General features: G+C 34.3%; 2 protein-coding genes and 2 non-coding genes across 7 annotated transcripts; 3 read left to right on the top strand and 1 right to left on the bottom strand.

Moving 5' to 3' along the window:
* On the bottom strand, positions 1-7,547 carry LOC125850707 (serine/threonine-protein kinase ATG1c-like). 2 transcript variants are annotated; one of them, XM_049530558.1, is made up of 13 exons: positions 7,049-7,547; positions 6,204-6,324; positions 6,032-6,090; positions 5,307-5,371; positions 5,015-5,108; positions 4,852-4,932; positions 4,624-4,732; positions 4,323-4,395; positions 3,907-4,241; positions 3,418-3,776; positions 1,396-1,690; positions 747-817; positions 1-487 (listed from the first exon to the last, which is right to left on the bottom strand). In XM_049530558.1, exons 1-13 carry the CDS (start codon positions 7,295-7,297, stop codon positions 248-250), a joined length of 2,151 nt encoding a protein of 716 aa, XP_049386515.1. In that variant the 5' UTR covers positions 7,298-7,547; the 3' UTR covers positions 1-247. The 2 variants fall into 2 exon arrangements, with proteins under 2 accessions (XP_049386515.1, XP_049386516.1); XM_049530559.1 differs by having other exon boundaries at positions 3,907-4,238.
* Positions 7,548-8,898: 1,351 nt separating this feature from the next.
* Positions 8,899-8,972, top strand: TRNAV-CAC (transfer RNA valine (anticodon CAC)). The gene has a single exon. It is a non-coding gene; the product is annotated as a tRNA-Val (tRNA).
* Positions 8,973-10,407: 1,435 nt separating this feature from the next.
* TRNAV-CAC (transfer RNA valine (anticodon CAC)) lies at positions 10,408-10,481 on the top strand. Its single transcript has one exon. It is a non-coding gene; the product is annotated as a tRNA-Val (tRNA).
* A 67-nt stretch (positions 10,482-10,548) lies between these two features.
* On the top strand, positions 10,549-16,861 carry LOC125850712 (PRA1 family protein A1-like). Of its 3 annotated transcripts, none has more exons than XM_049530564.1 (8): positions 10,549-10,821; positions 11,651-11,691; positions 11,794-11,872; positions 13,890-13,976; positions 14,054-14,142; positions 14,268-14,339; positions 14,434-14,558; positions 16,531-16,861. In XM_049530564.1, exons 1-7 carry the CDS (start codon positions 10,664-10,666, stop codon positions 14,535-14,537), a joined length of 630 nt encoding a protein of 209 aa, XP_049386521.1. In that variant the 5' UTR covers positions 10,549-10,663; the 3' UTR covers positions 14,538-14,558; positions 16,531-16,861. The 3 variants fall into 3 exon arrangements, with proteins under 3 accessions (XP_049386521.1, XP_049386520.1, XP_049386522.1); XM_049530563.1 differs by having other exon boundaries at positions 10,563-10,821; positions 16,525-16,861; XM_049530565.1 differs by having other exon boundaries at positions 10,627-10,821; positions 16,534-16,861.
* The last annotated feature ends 1,884 nt before the right edge of the window (positions 16,862-18,745 follow it).

Here is an 18,745-nt window from a genome sequence, read left to right as displayed (position 1 = left end):
TGCTGATAGAGGCTTTGCCTCCAGATGAACATAAGGAGATGGTCCAGGGGAATTAAAATTTAATTAACGAAAAAGAAACATAATGTTACAAGCGTTAAAGAAAATGAGTTGCCATTTTTCTTTTTTTCTTTTTTTTTCCTTTTCACTTTAAATATTGCTAAAAGAATAACTGTACAGACAAAAGAATTTTACAGAGTAAGGCATTGGCATGTTATCGTCGTTTTGTATTAACAGCTCTCTCTCCTCCTTATGGAGAGCAGTGTTGATCTTCACACTTGAGCAGAGCCATCATTTGAGACTTTGAAACGCTTTGCCTGTTATTAAGGACATCAATGTAATTTTGAAGCCTATAACGATCCGAGTTTGTTAGAGAAAATGGAGGGTTTAAAATCAGAGATGGCGCTTCCACTTGAAGGAATGCTAACAACCGCACAGCTTTTGAATAGAACATGACTGCATTTTCAGTCCGACTCATGTACTCATCAACCTGCCACAGTAACATAACTTCTGGTAAATGCTTACTGCAATATTGAGTCTCATTAAACAAAAAAATAGGGACTGTTGTCTTCTGAAAGGAAAAAAGACGAAGCATCTGAACCAGGAGTATTAGAGGACAAGGATATCACGCACATGAAAAAAACTTTCTGATTCCCTCTGTCCTAAAGTTTTATAATGAAAGTCACTTTGTTTATGTTCGAATTCAATTCAACAAAAACACCAGGATAGACCAAGATAAGAACACTTACAGCTCCCTTTCTACCCAAAGCCAGGGCAGATTGAAATATCATCTCCATTGCATCTGGAACCTCTGTATTTCCTGAGAAAAACAACAGCACACAACCAAGCTCTTTAGTTTTTTGTCTTTTTTTTTGAGAATAGCTCTTTAGTTTTTTGTCTAAGACCATAAAAGGCAGTTCTATGCATCCTACTCAAGTGAAAAATTCCTATGCCAAAGTACCCAGGATGCTTTGATTGCTGTCAATCCCAGTTGTGAAACAATAGCAAAGAATAATATTTGTTGCACATAATTATGAAATACCAAGTATCAACTACAAGCTCAACAGATGGCAAAGTTATTTTACAGTAATTTGCATAATTTTGTCTTGCATAGTTTGGTAAAACTATGTTGTTGTTGTTGTATAATTTGGTAAAACTTGTTCTTACATATCTAAATAAACCATCAAGAGGACTTGCATAATTGTCTTAATAGTAGCTGCTGAAGTAAAAGTTTGCCAGGTGTATAGGAACTCATAAATTATTGCAGTAGAATAGATAGAGGAAACAGGAAACAAATGTCACAAGCACAGTTGCAGCATCACACATAAAGCACATAGAGAATGAAGAAAGAGGGGAGGAATACAGGACATATTGACGGTAGTTAGTCAGAGAATATACCAGGCTCTATATGTTTGGCAAGTTCCTCTGCATTACCAACTTCACCAAGAAATGCTTTTTCAATATGAGAACACACGTTCTCCGGCCCCAAAATGTTACTAGCATCAAGATGCTCTTTTATGCTAAGACTAACTTGACCTTTCTTCATCATTTCCTTTAATCTGATCGTCTCTTGGCTCGGACTTCCTTCAATTGCCGATGCCGCTTGTGTATGACAAATATCCAAAGCTTGCTTCCATATAGCAAGAATGACTAGCTGAATTGAAAATGCTTCCAGATGCCTGCCTGCTTCAACCTTCAAGAGAAAGCAAGAACTATTAGCAGAAACATACCATAAAGGAACCAATAACAGCAGAGATAACAGAACAGCCAGCTAAGCCAAAGATTAATAAGAGATTTTGAATATAACATCTCTTGAGCACCGAAACTTGGAAGCATATATTAAGACAATAAATATCTTAACAGCAAAAGGTAAAAGACCATAGAGTTAATAATTAACATCATAAGTTCTCCAAGCACTTACCATCACCTGATATTAGCAGGTGAGTGCAGTGACGATGAAAGGTTAAATCAGATGACAGTCATAACGAACAAGAATCAAGATTGATTGAGCTGAAGTTTGGACTAGTAACTCTTTTTTTTGCTGATAAATCCGATGCAGGAATCAAAAGATCTTTTCTTTCTTGTTCTTTTTTTCAGGTCTCTAAAAAGTGAGATTCGACAGTGGTTAAACTTGCAAACTAGGTCAGACATTTACATTTTTGGGTATTTCTTCCTTTTTTTAGTAACTGTAGCGTCCGGGCCAGCTTGCGCACACCTCGACTATTTTCACGGGATACCTGCCAGCAACAAGTACCAACAAATACAAGGTAACTCTGTCCAGTTCTCAGCCCACTTCATTAACCACTAGGCCACACCCTTGGGTGCCATTTTTGGGGCTTATTTGGGGTATTTCTAATTCCATCAAAACTCTGTATCTCATCACTTAACACTTTCTAGTAAGTCTGTATCCCAAATAAAAGGTGATCACTATCTGATATGATTTATTCGAGAGATTTTATTGTGCAATACTGTTGATTGGATGTTCTCTAATTTTGTTTCATTAATTAACAATCAAATTATTTTAGAGGCACAAAGGCATGTAATCAGCTCCTCCATTTTCCTGGACTGATGAACAAACGAACCTCAGACAGGAATATAAATAAATAAATCACAATGGAATGTTTAAGGGAACAAAGTTTGGCTTCATCAAATTCAGTTAATGTTTCTTCAGGAATCAAAAAGTTGATTTACGTATGTAAAGATCAGCTCATTGCTGAAACCACTGAAGTACACAATAAACCCCAGATATTTGTACGAAGAAAAAATAGAAGCTTCTCATTCAGTTGCACACCAAGTAAACTATGTCAAAGTAAAATATTATAAAAGATGTACATCAAAATTTAGATATTCCATGAGATACATGAGGCAAATAAAATAAGAATAGTTTGTTTCAAGGAAAGAACAAAATACTTTAGAATAATCAAATTTTGTTCTATTAAACAACTACAACAACAAACAGCGAAAAGCTAATGAAAAGATCTGCAAGAATATGATAAATTCAGATGAATCCAACTTGAGCAAACATATTAAACACCTATATGGGGGTAACCAAGTCAATGGTGTAAAGTGTAAACAGTAGCAAGGCTGTTGTAGAACAATGGTAATGCTCTAACTGAAGCATGGGATCAAAGCTAAAGAAATGGAAAGCAGAATCTTCTAGAAACTAGGCTAGACCTTATTCTTCCTTGCGCCCCTACATACCATATCACACCAAACACACATGAAGCTGTAGAGAAAATGAGATCACTTTGATGTTTTAAGTCTTCTCTAGATTTTTTATTTTGAGGCTGGCTTCTGGGTTTTAACTTTTATCATGTAATGGAGCTAGCATATCTACTTTTGTACTCCTTGCATCTTCTTGATGCCGGTAATGAAACAACTTACTTCATAAAAAAATAAAATAACATCACTTTGAGTTACCTTCTCATTTACTAATTCCATGATAGAAGAGGCAGAACGCTGCAGGGACTCTATTCTGGCCATGCCATCAGGTGGTGACTGCTCCAAGCAATTTATGACATCAGTGCATACTTGTGAAGCTCCAGGTGCAGATGAGGGACTTTCCAAACTTCCTAAATGACCTATTCTACTAAGAGGAGGACCACTAATAGGAACCGGGTCACTTGGTCTAGGATCTACTCTCGCAGACGCTTGCAGGGAACAGCTTGATCTGAAAGGCATATTGCTAAGCCTAGAAGCACCTATTGAAGAATATGAGTCCACTGGAGGGCCAGAAACAATAACATAGTCCTGATCAATCAACTCGAATGAATCCACCACTGTTGAATGGAGTGAATACCATAATCAGAAAGTTAGTCTTAGCCAAACTGACAGTAAATCCAAGCAAAATATAAATTTCTGCAAAATTCTAGGAAAAAGGAAATTGGGAATACTGTTGCAAAATAGAACCTTTTGAACGAGTAGTTGTTTGTCTATGGTCCTTCAAATTAATAGATTCCTTCAGGTTCCCTTCTGAATGTCGGTGGCTAGAGCCAATACTATCTGTTTTCTGTGGGGTACTACTAGTAACTTCTTTCCTTTCAGCTTTTGCATCACAAGAAAAACCATATGACAACCTCTGTGGTAATCTCCCAGTAAATGAAGGACCACCATTAGGACCGCTGGAATCATCATCTAGACTAAAGGGTAAACCATCTTCTTGAAAAGTTTCCTCTGTGCTCCTCACAGGATAGCCTTCTGATATAGGAAAACCACCTATTACCCTTTGAGGTTTCGTATCCCTGCTGACCATGTCCAACATAAATCAAATCCGAAAGATGAAATTATTTGTAATAATGAGAACTAGAATTCATTAACTATTTTACCAAGACAGCTCATCTGGCTGCTTCTGTGCAAGAAATGGGTGGTTAAAGAACTCTTCAAATGTCAACCGCTCCACTGTGTATTAAGGATACACGAAAGACAAGTTTGAAATTTTAATGAGAAATTGTCAGGTAATGAAAATTCAGGATTTATTATTGTTAAGGTAAATACTAAATAACATATGACCTTCTCTATGTGAAAAGTTCTCAATGGCAAAGCGTATAGGAAACTATGATACAAGTAATCAAGTCGGTATGTGAAAGATCATATACAGTTGAAATCCACACCACTCAAATGAAGTACCTGGATAACGGCGCAACAATTTTTTACACAAATCTATGCAGCTAGGACTTAAATTTTTTGCACTTGGAGGAAACAGCAATTCAGTCGACTTCAATATGTTCTGGAGCAACTGCAGCAAGATGGAGAGAGAAAATTCAGAACTTTGTGTCAAACCTTTTAATATCACTGAGAAAATTGAACCTAAAAGTGCCACCAAAAGAAGTTTGCAATGCTTGGAAGATATTAAACCTGGATTTGATTGTTTCCGGTAAAAGGGGTTTTGCCAGTTACTAGCTGAAACAGGATGGCACCGACGCTCCAGAGATCTGCCTGCGTTTGCAGCCAAAAGTTAATAGGAACTCGAATGATATTACTAGACTATGGATTGGAATCATTAGAAAGAATATATCACCTTTGCATCATACTTCTGAAGTTGCATTATTTCTGGAGCCATGTACAATGGTGAACCACAGAGTGTTTCAGCAAGACCCCTAGGTTGCAAAGACCTAACAAAAGATAGAGGTCACATTATTAATGACTTTTGAGTGGACTACTTAGGAAACATTTAGCTAGTAAGCTTGAAACTTAAATAGAGGGTTAAAGAAGGACAGGAAATATATAAAAGTGTTTCTAATGGAAAATGAATCAAAATGGAAAGGGGGAGTACATCAGCAAAAAGACGTTTACCAAATGGATAACTTTACCTTGCAAATCCAAAATCAGCAATCTTCAAGGTGGAGCGGTCATCGTTTGAGGATAAGAGGAGATTCTGTAGGATCGAGACAAAAGGAACAAGTCAATGAATTGGCCATTTCCACCAACACTACCATTCAAAGCCTCAAAAAATTTAAAAGCCTTATTGTCTACGAATAAATGAAATATTACCAAAGACATGCAAGAACTCACTCCTAGGAAACCAAACAACTTTAGCTCCCTCAACTAGAATCTACTAATTTGCTGATATATATATTACATATCTGTTAAAAGAGACTCATCTGCTTTGTCGCTTTCATTTTTCCTTTTTTGTCTTTTTGAAGAGTCTTGTCAGATATGGTGATTATTCAAAATCTCTGTGTAAGAGATGCGATTGCTACCCGACAATGAAGCAATTTCACACCTCAATTACCTTGGCGTCATGTGGACCATTCCAATCTGTGGTTTATGCATTAAAACTGCCAAATACTAAGCTCCTGTTGATGATTGATACAACAAATGGCTACAAAAAGTGCTACGTGGTGCACAACTAACAGGACAGTCTCTTTGCAGCTCACACAATTTTATATATTTTTATGCATAGAAAAGCTAGGAGGGAAGTCATTAGATGCCCATGAATTTCAACAAGAACTATGGCCGGGATACACCTGAGGCTTATGAGAAATCAGCAAGTTTAAATACAAATTTACAGTATAACAGTAGACGGAAGCGAAACCTGAGGCTTTAGATCCCTATGGATTAGATTGTTGTCACGAAGGATTTTTAGACCAGATGCTACAGTAAAGAAATGAAAATTAGTATCTTTGAATTCATCGAAGAGTAAATATTCATTCACTCAACATATGAAAAAGGGAAGTTACGTAAAGAATTAGAAGGTTCAGACAAACCAAGTTGCTGCATAAAATGTTTCGCAGTTGCTTCTGGAATTCTCCCTTGGCTTTGTTGAATGTACATAGAAAGATCTCCTCCTCTGCAGTACTCCAAAACAATATATATTTTTCCCACCTCCTATATTACATGCACGTTGTTGCATTTAGATCAAAAAGGAAAGAAAATATACGACTCAAGCAGAAAGACATTCCATTTGTACTTTAACCAGATTCATAATCAGTAACACGTGCACCCAAAAAGTAGAAAAATTAAGTGACACGAGACTTGGACTATAGACTAAGCAAAGTAACGGACTATGCCCAAGCAGAGCTTAGATACGTTGTTCGAGAGTTTCTGGGGATAGATAAAAAGCTGAATCTGCTTAGTTCTAGTTCCATTGAACTACCCAAAAAGCTAACCCCACTACTTCTTGAGATTAAACTGAGATTTTTTAAATCTCCTATATCCTTCTACCATGTTTATAGAAACAAAGCTATACACTTCCTTTATAACAACACGAAGACAACTAAACAGGTAACACATAACGTGCATTTTCTTTATTGAGTTCCTTCTTTCAATAGAAAACTTTCACCAACCAGACATTATCTCAAGCCCGAGCAAAATGAGCATAGAATTCTATACTGCTCAAAGTACCAAATGCATAAATCTAATATCCAAAACTCCATGCATCCACACAACCTCTATTATTTCCAGTTGCTCCATCAACTCAGACAAGTACCAAAATTTTATCAGAAGCTACAATTTGACTATGAAGTTTAGCATTTCTCTTAGCAAAAAGATGCATATTTCAATGATTAACACAAAAAAACAAAAATCTGAAACTGAATTTGACGATACGAACCTCGATCATGTCGTGCAGGCGAATAATATTAGGATGATTGATCTTCTGCAAAATTACAATTTCTGACTTTAGACTCTCCTGAAGCTTATTGTTAAGCCGAGCCGTAACGATCTCCTTTATAGCAACTTCGGTTCCATGAGCTCGGTGCCGAGCATGCCACACCGTCGAGAAAGAGCCGGCACCGATTTGCTTCCCTACAACATAGTCCCCAACTACAGACCTCCCTCCTCTGCTCATCGATTGAGCCATCTCCACAAAAACCCTAACGGAATTTTCCACCACCAAACACGGCCTTATCGGAGAGGTCCACCACCAAACACGGCCTTATCAAAGAAGAAAGTCCACAACGGTCAAATTCAATTGAAAGTTGAGATTAAGGGAGATTTTTTTTGAGCTCTATAATTATGGTGATGGTGATTGAGCTTTGAAAATTGAAAAATTATATGATTTGAGTTAATAAAAATGGAAATTAATGGAGTTTATCTTGATTTTAAAGCTTAATTATTTTTTGGGGGGTTTAATTAATAATTGTGTGGGGGAGAAGGATAGTGTTGGAAGGTTTGCTTGAAGCTATGGTCATTGTGCCGTACGCTTGGTGAACATATTGACTTGAGAGCATATAGGGGAACGGACCTAATGCGACGGTCTATTGGTGTGAGGATCACATAATTATAGCTTTATGTTTTAATTTATTTATCGTAATTTAAAAAAAATAATAAAAATATATATATATATATATATATATATATATATTTAATTATATGTTTTTTTAAATTCACTTTAGTTTTTTCTTATAACATCCTATAAATAAGAGAATATATTGACTTGAGCCCTATAGGGAAACGGACTTAAATACGACTTGGTCTATTATTATGAATACCACATAATTATAGCTTTATGTCTCAACTTATCTATCGTAGTATTTGTTATCTTAAATTCACGCTTAACTTTTTTTTTAATTATCCTTTAAATAAGAGAACATATTGACTTGATGCCTATAGGGGAACAAACTTAAATGCGACGTGGTCTATTACTTTGAAGACCACATAATTATAGTTTCATGTCTTAATTTATATGTCATAATTTAAAAAAAATAGATGTATTCAATTATTTGTTATTTTAATTTCTCTCCATTTTTTTATAACATCATATAAATAAAAAAATTTAAAATTTTCATTATCCCCTCATCGTGATGGGTCAAAAACGAAATTGACTTTCTAACTAGTCTCAATTTCCATTGCAAGGGAAAATGAATAATATGCCTCTCCCATCCTTCGGAGTAGTCTCTCTAAAAATCCACAATTCATGTCATCATCACCAACATTTCCCCCATAATCTATGTGACTGTGAACTTGTCATTCACTTCTATCAAGTTATAATAATTTACTTTGTGTTGTAAAGAATTATTACTCCATAGTTATATTGTCCTAAAACTTTTAACTTTAACATAAAAAACAATTATATTCCACCTGAATTTATAAATGAACCGCTTAATAACCTTATTAACATAAATTTCATAATTGAAGAGGGATCATTTGGTGTGATGATAAATAATTTGGGGATAAATTTTATAACTATGACTGAGTTATGTTATCCCTACTTATGAATAACATACTAATTTCGGGATAACTTATCCCGTAGTAAAAATTTAAAAGAAACAACTTATTCTTAGAAATTATACAATATTTGACAAACCAAACATCCAATAAAAAATAAATCTCAACATATATAATCCATCAAAACACATAACTAATCCCAACATTAATTTCTTGATAAACTAGATAGGCAAACTCAAGCTTATTTTCTCTCTAGGTTACTTGTATTAACACTTGTCATTTTTGAACATCAAGGTCTGGGTGGTGTAGTCGGTTATCACGCTAGTCTCACACACTAGAGGTCCCCGGTTCGAACCCGGGCTCAGACATAATTTTTTAATTTTAGTCTTTTCAACAGTATATAATGACTCCCTTTAACACGNTTCTTCCTCATTTAATAGATGTAAAATTTGTGAAGCTTTATTTTTTTCACAATCTTCATATTATTAAAACAAATAATAATATTACGATTAAACAACAGAGTAAATATAAAATTAATCAAAAATATTTAATTTTAATGATCGTGCGAAGTGCGGCCAAGTTCTCTAATTTAAAACAAAAAAGTCAAATTTAAATGGGCCTACTATAGAATTCCTACAAATCCAACTTCAAAAATTGTGTTAAAAATGGAAACTAAAAAGTGAAATAAATTTAATTGAGAGTTATCCTTCGTCTGTCCCATTTTATGTGACACTTTTTATTTCTCAAGAATCAAATAGTTTAAGTTTGACCATAAATTTGCGTATGATATCTTCAATTTTTTAAAAATGAAATTTATATATTTGTAAACTACGTAAAAATCAAAACATTATAATTCATAATAATTAATAATTCAAAATATTTTAAAGATGTATGAAAAATTTAAGATGAAAGATAAACTAAAGAGAGTAAAAGGGGAGAATGGAAAATAGAAAAAAGAATAGTTCATCTTTTTGGTGGGCCTCAATGTACAATTTCTATAGCTTTTAGTCCAACTCTTTAGTGCAATGTTGGTTCTCCCAAACTCCCATTTCTAAATAGGAGTAAAAAAAAAAAAAAAAGAGAATTGGAATAGTGAAGACATTGAAAATTGTAGGGAATTATTTGTATCAAAAATATTGAAACACATGCAATCCACATGTTGATCCAACAATAAAGTAGGCCAAACATATATAGTACAATTCATGATCCCTTTTGTACAATTTAATAGTGCAATGTTGGTACACCTCAACTCTCACTTCTAATAAGTAGTAATTATTACTCAGTTATCGTTCCAAAGCTTTTAACTTTAACATAAAAAACAGTTATATTCCATCGGAATTTATAAATGAACCGCTAAATAACCTTATTAACATAAATTTCATAGTTGAATAAGAGGTCATTTGGTGTGATGGATAAAGAAAGATAACTTGGGGATAAATTTTTAGAATTAATAACTATGACTGAGATATGTTATCCCTACTTGTGAATGAAATACTAATTTCGGGATAACTTATCCCGAAATAAAAATGTAAAATAACAAAAATATCCCTTTAAACCTTTTAGAAAAAAACGAACAACTTATTCTTAGAGAGTATTCTTATAAACAAACAACTTATTTTTAGAAATTGTGAAATATTTGACAAATTAAATAACCATTAAAAAATTAATATCAACATAAATAATCCATCATAACTAATCCCGACATAAGTTTCTTGATAAACTAGACAGGCAAACTCAAGCTTATATTCTCTCTAGGTTGTTTGAACAATCAACTATGAACACTTGTCTTTTTTAAACATCAAGGTCTGGGTGGTGTAGTCGGTTATCACGCTAGTCTCACACACTAGAGGTCCCCGGTTCGAACCCGGGCTCAGACATAATTTTTTAATTTTAATTTTAATTTTTTCAGAGTATATAGTGACTCCCTTTAACACGTCTCTTTTCATCCTCAAAAACAGAATCATTGTTTTTTCGAAAATTAAATAAACTCTCCGATCATTTTTTTTTTTCTCCTCCTTTCTGAACACGAAAATTTCATCAGGTTTGATTGAGGCGAAAAATGGATTGGGGCACCGTAACCACAGAAGATCTGATCGAGGCTCTACGCGAGGTCGACTGGTCATCTCCGCCGCGTCCGCCATCTGAATTCTTCTCCCGATTTACTTTCCCCCGATCTTCATCCAAATGGAACAGTCGTGTCAAGTGCAATCTTTACTAGTAAGCTTCTCCTTTTTCTCTAAGTAAACCTGTAATTTTCAGGTAAGTGTATGAGCGGATTAACGTTTCAGTTAGTTTCTAGCTAAAAATTTCGAGTTGATTTGGTTTATAAATCCATCATCTGCATTAGTTAGGATTGATAAGTCGATTAATTGTTATAGCTTCAAAAGTTTCTATTAGAAGGAATGAAATTAGTGTTCAGCAATTGATTGAATTAGTTGATTAGCTTTTCATAATTCCTTGCTAAAATACTCCGAGATGTATTAATTTTTTATTAATTCAACGAAGGAATTAGCATTTGGTAAGTTGATTATTACTAGATAGTTCTTTTTCGAGATCTTATATATTTTGAATCAAGTCAATGCGAATTTGTGCTTGATAGTAAATTGATAGCTAGTGTTTTCAGGCAAAATGAACATTGTTCAGATACATAAGTTACTTCTGAATTAAGTTTTCATAGAGCTTGTAACTTTTTAATCAATTGAATGGATGGATTAATGTTTGCTCAGTAGATTAGTTGCTCGTAAAACATTGCCAGGTTTTCTAAAATTTTTAATAAATTGAATGCATGAACCAGCGTTGGATAAGTTTGCTGATATCTAGTTTGCAGACGGAAATGTACTTTTAAGAAGCTACTTGTTCATGCATGTTGATTGGAATCGAAGTTTTACTTGATAAAAATTCTTTCCAAAAGTTGGTATAGTTTGGTATAGAGCAAAGCCCTGAATTGCAGATTACAAGATGAATTGTAAAAAATTATTACTCAAGTGGTGATATCTAGTTTACTAATACTGGTTCCTTGGATTTTCGTTTTTGTATATGGTTGCAGCTACCGGACAAATTACTTCATTATGATTGTGGCTATTCTTGGTAAGAGACAGATAATCATGTATTGCTCAGTAGAGATATGATGTTTACACCGGGCATTCTCTTTGGACTTATCAATTACTTCATGTGCTTTTTGTATTGCAGCACTGGGGTTTCTTAGGAGGCCACTTGCTATTGTTGCTGCTTTTTTGACAACTCTTAGTATTGCTTTCCTAAATGATAGGTATTTTACTTATTGACTGTTATAACCATGAGTAATAATTTGTTGCATAATCTGATTAGATTTTTGGCTTTTCATCAGAATTTTTCTTATTAAATCAAGATTTGATTAGATTTTCCTTTTCTGCTTCTGCATACTATGCTAAGTATTTTTGGCTTAATATGTTATCATGCTTGCTTACATTGTATAATATTTGGAGAAAGTGAGAGTAACTTCTTTGCTCACCTGGATATGTTTTGGATTGATGTATAGGATTGACTAATCTGCTGAGTTATTTTTGGACTATTAGAGGACATGGTGCTCTGCTTGATGTGAATCAATGTGCTTTTCAGCGTCAACTATTAGTAATAGGTGTATACATTAAGTACTATTTAACTTTTTCGACATTGGTGAGAATCGACAATCTTACTGTCCACATCTATTTTCTGGTTATAAATCAGATTCCCATGAAATTGGTTAGTTGGATTTTTCTAGTGATAATTAGGCTACCCCCGCTTTCTTTTTTGGCTAAAGGTATTTCTTAGATTACTCATTAAGGCAAAAAAGAATAAGAGGATATTTGTCTACAATGTGGTTGTAAATGGCTTGCTTGGACTCCCATTTAGGTTCCCTTTTCCCTTGCAACGACTAGGTTAACAAGTTTATATTATTTGATTGTCTTCCCAAAAAGAAGTCCTCAGCCCAAGTTCCCTTAACATTTATGGTGCTTTAGTGAATATGTGGTTTAGAAGTCATATCTCTGTGTGCTCATGCAAAAGGGAACATGGGATGTGCCATCTTGGGTGGGATAAGATCCTGTTCTTCTCTTCTTTCTTCCTTTTGCTTATATTTCTTCAGTCATCTCTTAAGATTGATTTGAACTAACGTAGTAAAATATAAAAAGATTTGCTTGATCCAAACCAGATGCTTTTCTAGAGTTAATACTTTGGATTCTCAACAAACCTTTTTAGTTTTTCCTCGATTCCTTGAAGGGTTGATAATATTGTTTTTATCATATAGTTATTTCTTGGGATTTATTGAGCTCTAATACTCAAATGTGGGTTGCTCTTTATATTGTGTGTACTGCAAAGAAAGAGTACTCCAAATGCAGAAATGTTTAAAAAATATGAACTTTAAGGATAAGGAACTAATATCTCCCCTTATCCTTGAGCAACCTGCCCTTCAAATGGAAAGAAAAGTGAGTAACCATTTCAATTTTTTTGGTTGCCTCTGCTTGTACCTGGATGCTTTATAGGAAAACATTTTTCCTTTCCTCTTCCTGGTTGATAATTTTTTCATAGGTTGGCCTTAGCCTGAACCAGAATGAATGTATCTTAATGTAGAGTTGACGTCAAGTTTTTGGTGATGGGTCAATACTTTTATGGAATAACTGTTTTCAGCATCAATCTGTGCACTTATTTACATTGTCTGCAACTTATCTGTTAGCATAGAAAAGCATGAGAAACATAGAGGCCGATTGGTTCATTCTATTGGAATGATAAATCCCTGCATAAAGCCTCCCATAAGATAATACACTGTTTGCTTGTTTGGTTGCATAAGAAAAAAGTAATCATCGTATAATTAATGCAGTATTTGATTGTAGTGTATAATTAATGCAGTATTTTATTGTAGTGTTAAACTATACCAACATTAAGTAATGCATGAATCTGTGTACTTTATTGTGAGGGATAGAATGTGGAATAAGAATACGTATATTAACAATGCACAGATTAAACAATTTAAAGGCAAAAATGCCCTTTCAAAGTAACTAAATCATGTATAACAATATTGCAACAACTAAACCTTAGTTCCAAAAAGGTGAGGTCGGCAACATGAATCATCGACCATGTTTCCCATTTAATTCCTGTATAACAATCTCTTCATTATATAATCAGCAGATATTAATCTATTCATTGTAAATCATGGCATAAAAAATCCCATGCATTATAATCGCCACATAACTAACACGTGAATCAAAGGCCCCTAGCTTCATTTACATCTTATTATTTCTTTTTCATGTTATTAAGATTTGTTCCACCAGTTTCGCAGGAACTTTCAGTGAAAAGGTGACAAGAACTGTCAGGCAGTTTTCTCCTCATTTAGCTGCAAAAATGAGGCCTCCACTCACGTGAGTCTGCATTACTTTGAAGCTTAAAAGTAAGTCAGATGCTCTACTGATGCTGAAACATATTTGATCTTTTTCAGGCCAGTTATTCGAGGGCGTCCATCTGCTAAACGAGCAATTTTCATTTGTGGAAGGCCTCGTTGGGTGTTTGTCTTGGTATTCTCTCTAGGTATTGGAAGCGTTAGGCTCTTTTATCACTTCATTATTTCTTTCTCTCTATGCTTTTTCTTTACTATCGAAACTTCAGTAATTTTGAGATTAAATGGTGTTGTGCTCCTTTTCTACATTTTGCAGCGAGCTTCTTCCTTTGGTTTGTTTCCTGTGGCCTCTTAACTGTCTTGTGGGCATTGGCTATAGGGCTTCTTTGTAAGTACTCTCTTTCTTCTTATGAAATATATTATTCCAAATCCTATGTTTCAACATGAACAATGACTCTCTCTGTCTTCTCTCTCTCTCTCAGCCACTCTTCTTCATGCAAGCTTTAGGACACCTAATCTGAAGGCTCGCCTTAACACATTTCGTGAGGAATTTCGAGCTGTCTGGCGCAACTATAGCGAGCTGTAGCTTCCACGGAATCGTTTTCGTGTTAGTTACTATCCTGAGATCTTCCATTATGTTCATTCATTCTTCTGTATGCTTGTATGGGCTGTTTGTTTTGTTTCCCTAGTGTCTGTAAATTAACACGGTCTATTCATGCTTGAAATAATTTTACTTTTACTTACTAGTACAATTTTTTGTCCTTGAATGAGCTATTTAGTTTGTATTTACCTTTGCTAAAACTAAAAAACAATAGTTGTCGAGTTGTTATTTTCCAAAACCTCTTTGCAATTTAAAACAAATAAGTGTCTGATTTGATTGCCTGATGAGGATTGATTGAATTACTTGTTACTTCTGCCACGGAAATGCTATGCCTCTCTGTTTATGTCCCTCACGTGCTTGCATATCCTTGTTTGGATAAGTATAAAGAAGCTATATTGTCAAACCTGCCCTTGTGCTTGTCAAACTTTTGATGTTGCGATTGACTCGACTTGAGCATTAGAAAAGCTGAGGATTGTGTAAACCTATGAGAGGCTGGATCTACAGGCTATTCAAAGTGCACTTTGTGGAAAGCTGTATTATTTTAGAGACCGACTTCTTTTGTGGTATTGAGATTGTATTATGAAGAAATAGACACGCTAAACTTGTCTCTGGCAAAAATGTTAATACACTTTTGAGAGAAAATTGTCCAAGAGATTCTAGGAGCTAAAGAAAATAAAGTTGAAGATGCTCTGTAAGTAGTTCTGAATCACAAAAAATATGAACAAAATGATAACTTCTCTTCACTAAGTTTAACCCTTGATCTTGTGGTTAAATCCCTTTTACACGCCTTTCCTTTACGGAAACCTTTTACACACCAGACATTTCACGGAGTGTGTCTAATACACACCACTTTTGCTCAACTGGCATGTGCGTCAAGCACTAACAAAGTAGCGCGTGAAAGGCTTAATTAAGTACTTACTCATATCCAGCGGTCTATCAGTGGAGTCAACAAAGCCCAGCACCTATTTTGACTCCACAAGGGTTACAAGAACCATTTTTACTCTTCCTTTACCTAAATTCACCTTCATCTCCATTGTTATCCATGGAGCAAGCCTCAGAAAGGATGTTTCCACCACCTTTTCAAAACATTAGAAACTAGATAAAAAATGGTGAAGAAGTGCTGGCCGGTTGTATGAAAAATGGCAATGAAATGCAAGAAACAGAGGAAAGAAAAATCTTCCACAAAGGGGTTGATACAAGAAATGCAAGAAACAGAGGAAAGAAAGTGAATGGATTTGGTTACAAGCTCAGGGGTAAACTATGTCTTAGGCCTTATATGTTTCAAGCTCAGGGGTAAACTATGTCTTAGGTCTTATGTTTCAAGCATGAGGAGTCACTGTATCATTTATTGCGTCTTCATGGCATTTTATCAGTCGGCTCTAATATGTAATTATTGGCTTCATGTTGGCTTTATGACTGCGCTATCACCTACATTGCTTGGACTCTTCAAAAATGTCAACGGGTGGGCGTCGGATTCTCCAAACAAGCTCAGGGGTAAACTATGTCTTAGGTCTTATGTTCCAAGCATGAGGAGTCACTGTATCATTTATTGTATCTTCGTGGCATTTTATCCGTCGGCTCTAATATGTAATTATTGGCTTCATGTTGGCTTTATGCCTGCGCTATCACCTACGTTGCTTGGACTCTTCAAAAGTGTCAATGGGTGGACGTCAAACAGTCTTATGCAGTTTAGCTTTAAAAAGAAAAGGTTACTAAATCAGAGCTAGGTCAAAGCAGTGAAGCATGAAACTGTTAGCTCCCAGATTGGCCTCTCATTCTATGATTTTACCAGTAATCTTATGCAGTTCAGTTTTGTATAACTCTTATTATATTGCAGTTGTCGTCTAAGCTTTGAAGCATAAAAGCTAATAGCTCCTAGATAGCTTTCTGCCAACTTCCTGTTGACTTGTATTGTTGTCCACTGCTACGTTGCATTTGACTTGTAGTAACAGCCTCTTTGCTATTTGTATAGGAGCAGCAGTTGTGGAGACTTTGCTATATAGCGCTGAGCTTTAATAGTGTGGATGGTGCAATCTATAGTATTTTTTGACGTGGCTGCTTTCTCAAGTAACAATCTGCGATATCTGCAAATCAGCCACAGGTTGTAAATTTCCTTGAATTCTTACCATATCGTATGGTACTGACTTCTACCATTCATGTACGTCTAAAAATTAGTTATGGACATAGGTGCACAGTAAGTATTTCCTAGAAAGTTGGGGTCTGTATTAGAAGTCTATTCTTAATGTCTTTAAGAAACTCCTTGCTACTCTTACTGTTCAAAAGTGCAGTAAAGCTGAGTTCAGTTTAAAGCTTTTGCCTGATGTACTATAAATATTCCTGGTGTGTCTCTTTTCTTTAGGATCTTTTTTCAAATCGCGCTATTGGTTAACAAGGCTTAATTTGTTTGATTTGTTGTCGACAGCTACCTCTCTGTATCTTTGTGAGATTACTTGTTTTCTTGGGTATTTGGGAGTCAGAGCCAAAAGGGTCACTTTTTTTTAAAAGGAAAATGCACAGAGGGCCTTTTGATTTCATATCTAACCAAAATGGAAAAAGCGCTCAGCTTTGAGCGATTTGTCTTTGACTTAACTGACAGCACATGACCTTTTACATCCGGTGATTATTTTTTTTTCAATAACTCGATCACTATTGAGCGATTTGTCTTTAATTTCCTTTTTTTTTTCAATATTGAGCTATTGTCTGTCATCACTCAAGCCTCAATCTAGATATTTTTGTCTTCTTTTTCCTAATTGACATTTGGAATGTGTTACACTTGTTTTAGGCCATTTGTGGGGGTGTCAAATGATTTGGGTGGAAAGTTAGTGTGACATGGTTTATTAATTATTATTGTAGAACGTGGGCTTAAAGTCAACTCGACATGAAGCACAGGATCTAAGTCAGTTTTGTGTTTTCAAATCTGTAATGCACGTTATGTTTAAATACTCTTCTCTCACAGGAGATCTTACATGACAAACTTTAAAAAATTAAAAAATTAATATATTTGTGTATAGCTTTAATGAATTTGGAAAATTAATCATCAATGTTAAGATTAAAACAGAATAGTCTTTATATACAAGGGTTGAGCTCTCTTTAAAAACAATAAATAAATATAAAAATTTATTTTTGATGTACTGATCAAGTAAAAATAACGAGAAAGTAATAAATTAAGACACGAGGCCACGAGGGGAAATAATTGTATGACATGTGTAGAGAAATCACACGATAATGAGAACTTAGAAAAGTGCCCATGCATTTGGCTGACTAAAGAAAGATGCTATCTTTCTTTTTAAATACTCCCCTCCGGCCATTTTTATTTTTCATATCTGTTTTTTAAAAGTCAATTTAACTAATTTTTAAAGTTAAATTAGATTATATTAATTTGATATTTTAAGCAAAAAAATTAGATATTCAAAAACTATACGAGAAGTACTATTTATTACATTTTTTTGCATATCAATAATATTAGTCAAAGTTCTTATCGTTTGACTCTAAAAATAGAAACCATGAATTAAAAGCGGACGGAGAAAATAATAGCTTTTTCCTTATTATCTTATTACTTCTTCCGTCATATTTTATGTCATATAATTTAACTTGATACAAAATTTAAGAAATATGAGAAGATAACACTTTAAAATTATCATTAAAAGGAGTACATCTTATGGACTTTTTGCTAAACAACTAAGATAACTAAACTATTGATAATGTCATTAAACATTTACTAAGTAAAACAATTGTTGAGACTAACAAAAAATGAAAAATATGTCATAAGAATTGCAACAATCTAGAATGCTTTCTGATCATCTTTGAAGTTTAAAATTTAAATATTATATGTTCTGTTTTAACACCATTATATTCATGAATCATGCGTACGTAAAGCAATATTGTTGGTTCAAATTTGATAAGAGTAGTTGGTTTTATTTTGACTTTCGAGTAACAATAATCAATATAATACTTAATAACTTACAAATATAGAACTAAGATCTACGTATAGAAAAGGGTTCGAAATATATTTGAATTTTAACCAAAATTGCTATAACAATCCTAAACTTTGAACGAGATTTATTACCCCTGCATTATTTAATAATGTATTTTAAAGATATCAAAATGCCCACGTGGACATCATAAATATTGCATATCATTATTGTTGAACAACTATTGCACGCTAACGGTAAATTTATTTAATTTGTTCTTAT

Source organism: Solanum stenotomum, unplaced genomic scaffold, assembly GCF_019186545.1.
Source record: "Solanum stenotomum isolate F172 unplaced genomic scaffold, ASM1918654v1 scaffold18682, whole genome shotgun sequence".
NCBI classification, from domain to species: Eukaryota; Viridiplantae; Streptophyta; class Magnoliopsida; order Solanales; family Solanaceae; genus Solanum; species Solanum stenotomum.
The sequence above is the reverse complement of the archived record's forward strand: the minus strand, read 5'-3'. Positions and strand labels throughout refer to the sequence as shown.

What these genes read in the sequence shown, in the direction of transcription:
- LOC125850707 (XM_049530558.1), bottom strand. Translation starts at nt 7,297, where the DNA reads ATGGCTCAATCGATGAGCAGAGGAGGGAGGTCTGTAGTTGGGGACTAT. An exon ending in ACATTTTATGCAGCAACTTG is followed by an intron (nt 6,091 to 6,203) that starts GTTTGTCTGAAC and finishes TCTTTACTGTAG; the next exon opens with CATCTGGTCTAAAAATCCTT. An exon ending in AACAACTACTCGTTCAAAAG is followed by an intron (nt 3,777 to 3,906) that starts GTTCTATTTTGC and finishes TCCATTCAACAG; the next exon opens with TGGTGGATTCATTCGAGTTG.
- LOC125850712 (XM_049530564.1), top strand. Translation starts at nt 10,664, where the DNA reads ATGGATTGGGGCACCGTAACCACAGAAGATCTGATCGAGGCTCTACGC. An exon ending in ATTGCTTTCCTAAATGATAG is followed by an intron (nt 11,873 to 13,889) that starts GTATTTTACTTA and finishes TTGTTCCACCAG; the next exon opens with TTTCGCAGGAACTTTCAGTG. An exon ending in AAAATGAGGCCTCCACTCAC is followed by an intron (nt 13,977 to 14,053) that starts GTGAGTCTGCAT and finishes GATCTTTTTCAG; the next exon opens with GCCAGTTATTCGAGGGCGTC.